General features: G+C 43.6%; 1 protein-coding gene across 1 annotated transcript in view; it reads right to left on the bottom strand.

Annotated features, from left to right (window-relative positions):
* The window catches only part of baiap2l1a (BAR/IMD domain containing adaptor protein 2 like 1a), a 121,222-nt gene extending 114,433 nt beyond the window's left edge, over window positions 1–6,789 (bottom strand). The window contains exons 1-2 of the mRNA XM_084322327.1: window positions 6,718–6,789; window positions 4,717–4,803 (exon numbers count right to left, since the gene is read on the bottom strand). Of these exons, the coding sequence (XP_084178453.1) occupies window positions 4,717–4,803; window positions 6,718–6,787 (157 nt within the window). The 5' untranslated portion in view covers window positions 6,788–6,789. The remainder of the gene's footprint in view (window positions 1–4,716; window positions 4,804–6,717) is intronic.
* Between the last annotated feature and the right edge of the window lie 1,631 nt (window positions 6,790–8,420).

Raw genomic sequence — 8,420 nt, forward strand, 5'->3', positions numbered from 1 at the left:
ATTATACAGTAAGAGTAGAAATACCCGGATAAAATAGTACTCTGGTAAAAAAAAGTTAAAGTCCTCCATTCCAAATTGTACTTAAGTAAAAGTAGAGAAGTATTTGTATATATTTGTACAGTACTTGTGCATATTGAATGTACTTAAAGGAGCACTTCGTCGAACCTTAATCTATCGCTCTGTTGCGAGGAGGACATGTGATAATCAGACATGTGACCTCGCCGGCAGCGTGTTCCGTGTCTCGAGAGCTCGGCCGCGCCGGCACCAAGAGAAATTCCTCCCCGGTGACGTCACCGAGAGGAGAGCGGACCTCTAACGTACTGCAAACACTATTTTCAACTGGAGTAGTACAGTAGGCCCAACTTGAGGAAGGTTGGAGAAATGGTCGAGGGAAATAGTGTCTCGTTAGAGGTCTGCTCTCCTCTCCGTGACATCCGAGTTACATGCCCGGTTGTCACATGTCCGCTTGTCACATGTCACATGTCCGCTTGTCACATGTCCGCTTGTCACATGTCACATGTCCAATTGTCACATGTCCGCTTGTCACATGTCACATGTCCGATTGTCACATGTCACATGTCCGATTGTCACATGTCCGATTGTCACATGTCCGATTGTCACATGTCCGATTGTCACATGTCTGATTGTCACATGTCGATTGTCACATGTCCGATTGTCACATGTCCTCCTCGTAACAGAGCGGTAGGATTAAGGTTGAAGGGTTAAAGTTGAAGGGTGAAGTAGCCGTTTAAATATCAAAAGTTAAAGTACACATTAATCTACATGATGTTTGTGTAGTTCCCTCAAATTTAAATACTCAAGTAAAGTACAAGTAGCTCAACATTTATTTTACTTTTTTACCTTTATTTACACAGTAGCACGAATGCTCTTTTTCAGCAACGCCCTGCTTCACATTCATACAGTTTGATTCACACCTGGGAGCTGCCCAGTACAACCACAGTCTGACACTGTTGACCACTAGGAGCTGCCCCAGTACAACCACAGTCTGACACTGTTGACCACTAGGAGCTGCCAACCACAGCCTGACACTGTTGACCACTAGGAGCTGCCCAGTACAACCACAGTCTGACACTGTTGACCACTAGGAGCTGCCAACCACAGCCTGACACTGTTGACCACTAGGAGCTGCCCAGTACAAACCACAGTCTGACACTGTTGACCACTAGGAGCTGCCCAGTACAACCACAGTCTGACACTGTTGACCACTAGGAGCTGCCCAGTACAACCACAGTCTGACACTGTTGACCACTAGGAGCTACCCAGTACAACCACAGTCTGACACTGTTGACCACTAGGAGCTGCCCAGTACAACCACAGCCTGACACTGTTGACCACTAGGAGCTGCCAACCACAGTCTGACACTGTTGACCACTAGGAGCTGCCCAGTACAACCACAGTATGACACTGTTGACCACTAGGAGCTGGCCCAGTACAACCACAGCCTGACACTGTTGACCACTAGGAGCTGCCCAGTACAACCACAGTCTGACACTGTTGACCACTAGGAGCTGCCCAGTACAACCACAGCCTGACACTGTTGACCACTAGGAGCTGCCCAGTACAACCACAGTCTGACACTGTTGACCACTGAGCAACTCACACACACACACACACACACACACACACACACACACACACACACACACACACACACACACACACACACACACACACACACACACACTCTCTCTCTCTCTCTCTCTCTCCAACAAGGCTGTAAATTAACCTGAGACAACAGGGCAGCTGATGTAAGGGAAAACTAAAGGTGAAAGAAAAGGAAGGATACAGACATTCTCTGATAAAGATTCTGCACAGTATCCAAATATAGGCCATATAATAGGTGTTTAATCTAGCTTCTAACACCTTTTTTCTTTTCTTTTGTTATTATTTCATTTATTTAAATAGTTTTATTGTTTTACATGTTTTATTATTCTTTTTATTTAATTTGGGCTGAAATGTGAAAGCACTTTGAGCTGCATTCCTTGTATGAAAAGTGCTATACAAATAAAGTAAATTATTATTATTAGTATTAATACCGTTTAAAAAGGTATACTCAGGGCGGCTGAGTGGCGCAGTGGGCAAGGCGCTCGCCACTAATGCAGGAGATGCTGGTATCGAGCCCGGCTCTCGCCGTTGCTACCGGCTTGGCCGGTCATCATACTAACACAATTGGCAGTGTTAGAGGGTGGGAAAGCTCCCCTCAGTACAGACAGTTCTCAGTCTCTATCCATGGCGCTGTTGGCACTGCTCTCCAATGGTCTGGGACTAGTACAGATGTAAAAAAACAATAACATATATAATAATAATAATAATAATAATAATAATAATAATAATAATAATAATAATAATAATAATAATAATAATAATAATATAATAATAATAATAATAATAATAATAAAATAATATAATAATAATAATAATAATACTAATAATACTAGTACTACTGCTAATAATAATAATAACAAACATCATTGGAAAAACAAAGCGTACAATATGAGTGAATTTGCCTCCAAAAAGGAAAACTGTATTAAATCATCCCAGCATCCGTCTATTATTCCAACTCCTTTGTGTCTCGCTGTCTGAGTTTACATAATAGAGCCCGCCGTCCTCACACCTTGCTGCAGGGCGAATACAAAATAACACTTAATGGATTGTAACAGCAGAGAATTATTAAGACCTCTGGGCGAAACGCTTCGGCTCCATATGGCGGCACTTTCGTGGAAATAGGAGCTGAGTCACTGTATAGTATTAGGTACAATAACTAACCTGCGGGAGCTTGAAGGGGAACTAGGCCCGTTTTCAGAATTCAGACGCGTTATGGTCTTATGATAACAGTCCAGGAATATTAGTGCACATGAACAACTAATACACGACCACACTCAAACGTGTGATGTCCTCAGGTATAAAGTCTGAAGCTGCTCCATAGAATTTTTTTTTGCGACCACCACTATAAGAATAAAGCTCATTAGGCGGCCGGGTAGCGCAGCGGACTAAGCGTCTGCCTACCACCGCAAGATACACTTGGTATCGAATCCGGCTGTCAGCGGTGCCTCCGGCTTGGTCGGTCGTCCATACTGACACGATTGGCAGTATCAGCGGGTGGGAAGCCGGTGGGGGGTGTGGTATCCTGGTCGTTGTAAAACAGCGACTCCTACAGGTCGGTCAGGGCGCCTGCACAGCGAGGGAGGGAGCTGGGGAGGGTAGTGTGATCCTCCCACGCGTTACACTTCCCCAGTGAGAGTCCTCACTGTCAGGTGAAAAGAGGCTGCTGGCTGTCTCCTATGTATCAGAGGAAGCATGTGATAGACATCAGGGCTCCCTAGACCGACCAGTGGGGGGCACATGCGTGCAACGACCAGGAAGGGGAGGGGGGAATTGGCATAACGACTAAATTGGGACGGGGAGAAGAATACAGAAAAAAGGGAGGAGAAAAAGTAGATAAAAAAATAAGAATAAAGCTCATTTATAGAAGAATGTCTGTGGGTCCACAAAATAATCACTCTCCCATTCATCGTCAACGAAGAAGCTCCAGACTTTATACTTGATGGCGCCACAAGTTTGGGTCTTACTTCTGTGGCTTCGTGGTTTTGGGAGAGAATAGCTCACGTTCACAAATATTGATCGAACTTCCCCCGTCATAGGTCATGGAAAATAACATATGGGAATTTCTTAATTGACCTATCTCAAACCCATCGCTCTTTTCTTGATCCTCCAATCAACAACTGTCGCTTCCTGGAGGATCGGGATTAATAGATGGCGGGGGTTCGAGATAGGTTGATTTGGAAGGTATTCCCCCTATAATGGCTGCCTTTGGAGTGTAGACGGAAAGAGAGGAGAGATGGAGAGCAGCTGTAACGGAGGACCGTGAGTAATATCCACAGTCCAGTGGCAGTAAGCGGTACTGCGAGTTAAACTCACTTTCCCTTAAAAGACACATAGACACGTTACCAAGCAGTGAATGCACCGCTTGGTATAGCGGTCTATGCTGTCGCCCGCGGTGCGGCCGACCCGGGTTCGAAACTCCCTCGGGGCATCGACATTTAACACAACGCAGAGGAGTCACATACGATCGGTCACACTGGTGCCGTATGACCCGCATGTCCTGAGGTGGCGTGAGTTTAGGGAGGTGAGTGTAACAGAGGTCCATGAGTAATATGCACAGTCACGATGGACGTGTGTTGTAAAGTGACTGTGGCAGTAAGCGGTACTGCGAGTTAAACTCACTTCCCCTTAAAAGACACATTATAGACACGTTACCAAGAAGTGAATTCACCTCTTGGTATACCGGTCTATGCTGTCGCCCGGGTTCGAAACTCCCTCGGGGCATCGAAAAAAACGAACACAACGCAGAAGGTGACATATACGATCGGTCACACAGAGATGGGGGTGGGGGTGGGGTGCTTAAAGTGAAGAGGTATGGATGACACAGGGGATGAATTGTTGTGGACATCAGAACTGTTATTTACAGGCCTGTATAATTGCCTTGTGTTTAGGGCGACATATACACAAGCAAGCCAAGTACACAGCTACATTAAAGGCCTTTTCAAACATAACAATACTTCTTATGTGAGGCGGTTTGTCGGTGAGTGGTTTATTATCTTTTTTTTTTTACAAGCTCATTATCTTTTTTTTATCCTGGGCTCTGTGCAACTGTGACGGTATTATGGGTTGTTGCCTGACTGGTCTGAAACTCACCCAGTTCTCTAGAGACCGGAGACACGGCAGCGTTCTCTCCTATCTTCGAGACGGCGTCGAAGTAGGTCTTTCCAGCAAGGGTCATCGCTGCGGAAGGAAGGAATACAAGCACATATCATCAATAGACCTTGATAAGAAGGCAAAACAAAACATTTCAAGCACAAGTTTTGATATTAGAACTACTTTTTATCTTAGTGTAGTCGTCCTAGCATTTCTAACCAATGAAAGACATCGTAGGCTATATTTGAGCTACTTATGATGTTTATTGGAACTGATCGATGTACAGTATATTGGAATGTACTGTGTGATACTTGATTTGGTACAGTAATTGACGCAAATTTGGTGTGGGACCACCATTGGGTTGCATCCTCTTCTTAAGTCGATTAATCAATCAATTTGGCCTTCTTAGTGAGAATTTGTTAGTTGGATAATCGTTTTCGATGGAGCCAGAGGGCCGGCCTTACAGAAGAAGATGTCCCCAACGCCTAAATACTTTACCAATGGATTTCCAGTTCGTGTTCGCGTTCTGCGCTCTGATTGGCCACTGACGTTTCTGGTCGCGCCAATCGTGTGATTGTGTTTCTTTCACCGGTTAAGCTTAGGCACTCTTTCGAAGTTGGTTAAGGTTAGAGTTTGTCTTAGAGCATGGCGATAGAACACCAGCCTGATTCCAAACTCTAACCTTAACCAACTTCGAAAGAGTCGCCTATAAGCTTAACCAGTGATAAACTAGGCGTTAGGTAGTTTGCAGGCTGTTCGAGGCGGAAATGGGCGCGTCACGCGATTGGGCGCACATGTCACATGACCAGAAACGTCAGTGGCCAATCAGATCGCACCAGAAAACGTCAGTGGCCAATCAGATCGCAGAACGCGAACGCGGACTGGAAATCCGTTGGTAAAAGAATAGACGCGTCCCCAACTGACGTCCTGACTCCCCGTTGTTGACACGTGCGTGTGTGAGTGTCACGGCCCGGTCCAGCTTAACTTTAATGAGTCGGTTCCTGAAAGATCACAAGCACTACATTGTGAAGAGATCTCACTGCATGATTGCAAGCGGGAAACACAATTTTTTTATACCGGGTTGTCAAATGAAATCAACTGATCGATTAGTCTGTTTGGAGAACTCATTATTTCTTGATTTGAATAAAGCTTCAAATCATTACCTGATCTGAGATTATTAGACTCGATTAAATTGATATGAAAGAATGTAATTGAGTTTTAAAACTTTCCATGGTGGGAAAAAAATTTATTTACTTGTAATTGATTTTGAATCATATGGTTGTTGTGAGTCTGGACAGTCAAGTGGACATGTAACCAGTTAACCAGTGGTGGAAATTAACTAAGTATTCTTACTCAAGTACAACCCTATAAGGTACTTTTATTTTACATGAGTATTTGAATTTGAGGGAACTTTGTACTTTTACTCTGCTACATTTCAAAGGAAATATTGTCATTTTTCATCTGAACCCATCAGTTCTATAGTTACTTTTAAGAAGTAGATTTTGCATAGAAAAAAACGTGGCAAAAACCAACGAAGATGATGTACTTTCAAACGTGAAGCCTGCCGACCGCAAAAGGACGTCACGTAATCAGAGCCAGCAGCATAACTCTGCATTTCTTCCACCACTGCCTGTAACTAGTGATGCACCGATGTGAAATTGTGGCCGATACCGATAACCGATATTAATATTACTGTTCTGGCCGATATTTACCGATGTCGATATCTCTGTATAGAAAACACTTTTTTATGATAATCAAATAAAGAGCTATTTTCCAAACGCATACTTTTTTTTACTTTTGTAACTTATTTTCAGAAATACTGATATTTTGAAACTATTTAAGGCCAAAACATGTATAAATAATATCGGCCCTATCTTGATATCGGACCGATACCGATGTGTAAAAAAAACGGCCATATCGGCCGATATATCGTGCATCACTGCCTGTAACTGATGTTGACTCGTTGTGGGTTTGGACGGTCGAGTTAAAATGTACTTATACCTGTAACTGCTTTCTCGTAGCTCTTCCCGAGGGTGACCAGGGTCCTCAGGCCTGGGTTGAACTGTTCCATCACATTCTAGAAGACAGAGCAAAGAGGGTGACCGGTGGTGGATGAAGATGGAATGGATGGAGATGGAATATGGAGTGGAAACTGGAAAGCTAAAATATAATTGCTATTGTTCAAGGTACATAGTGTTGGTGTGTTTAACCTCTCTCTCTCTCTCTCTCTCTCTCTCTCTCTCTCTCTCTTCTCTCTCTCTCTCTCTCTCTTCTCTCTCTCTCTCTCTCTCTCCTTCTGTCTCTGTCTGTCATTGTTTTTGTAAATTATTGTTCTTTTGTTTTAACATGATTTTATACTGCTGTTTTTGTATTTTATTTGTTTTATGCTTTTGGGGACTGAGGATGAAAATTAGCATCCCTTGCTAAATCCTGTGTATTTTCGGTGCATTATATGTACCCCTATAGAACCCACCTCACCCCTGCCCACTTTGACAACCTAGGATGGCTTAGAGTAGATGACAGAGTATACAGCAACTTGCAATGGGCCTGGTCTACAAGATACACTATACTCGTGACTAAGGTACCCATGTACATGTCAAAATACTTCCCAAAGGTCAGTGAATACCACGACCACAACACCAGAGGAAGCTCAACAAATCATGTTAAACCCAGATTCGGCTCAAACAAGGGACTAAACACGTTTCGCAAATTATGCCACATCAATGTGGAACGCCCTACCCACAGCTGTAAAGGAATGTGAATCCCTACCCACATTCAAAACCGCTCTTAAAGAGCACCTACGGGAGGCTGCAATTCGAAACTGGCACCGTAAATGTCCAACCCCCCCCACCCCAACCCCCTCCTAATAGACAGTCTCCTCCCACCGTATGTATATATTCTCTCCCCACCGTATGTATATTTCTCTCCACCCACCCACCCCCTCCTAATGTACAGTCCCCTCCCCATCATATGTATATACTCTGTCAGGATCTATGGGTAACAGTACTGTATATTGCATATCGTATATGTCACAAATGTAACAGTACTAAATGCCTGTATGTCATGTATGTCCCTATGCCATAAATGTCATGTATGTTGTGATGTCATAAATGTCGCTATGAATTGAAAATGGGGGACCCTGATGTAACAAGACGAAAGTCTTTCTCTGGTCTGCATCCCCTTAACAATTGTGTGTATCGAGCCGTACTGTATTGTACCCATTCTGCAATCTGTTAAATAAAGTTTTCATTCATTATTTGCCCATTAATACACGTTGTCCCTTCAAAATAAACGAATAAATGAAATTAATTGTCACACAAACACATTTTTACACTTCTTTAAATGACTTGAGAAAGTAGAGGTTGTGATTTTTACGAGGGGCGGAAACATGGGTGGAAAACACAGAACAGATTAGAGTTAAGATCTAACAAGCATTCCTTTAAAAATGAAAAGGGAAGCCCGGGTCAGTCACTATATATAACACTCGCATAACAATAATGAAACGTTCAATCATTAACTTGCCCCCCCCCCCTTTAACATTTCACCGCTCCACTCCACCCCAAAGAGAGCAAGTCCCAACAAGGTGGCAGCTATATTATTTGAAGCAGCGTGGAGCTAAAGCTGCAGCAGCCTCTATTGAAACGCCACGACAATCAAGTGCTGTTTCCACTCCCTGGTCCGTCTGTCTCCCCAGACACACCCTC

The sequence above is a fragment of the Notolepis coatsorum genome (assembly GCF_963971535.1).
Source record: "Notolepis coatsorum genome assembly, chromosome: 10".
NCBI classification, from domain to species: domain Eukaryota; kingdom Metazoa; phylum Chordata; class Actinopteri; order Aulopiformes; family Paralepididae; genus Notolepis; species Notolepis coatsorum.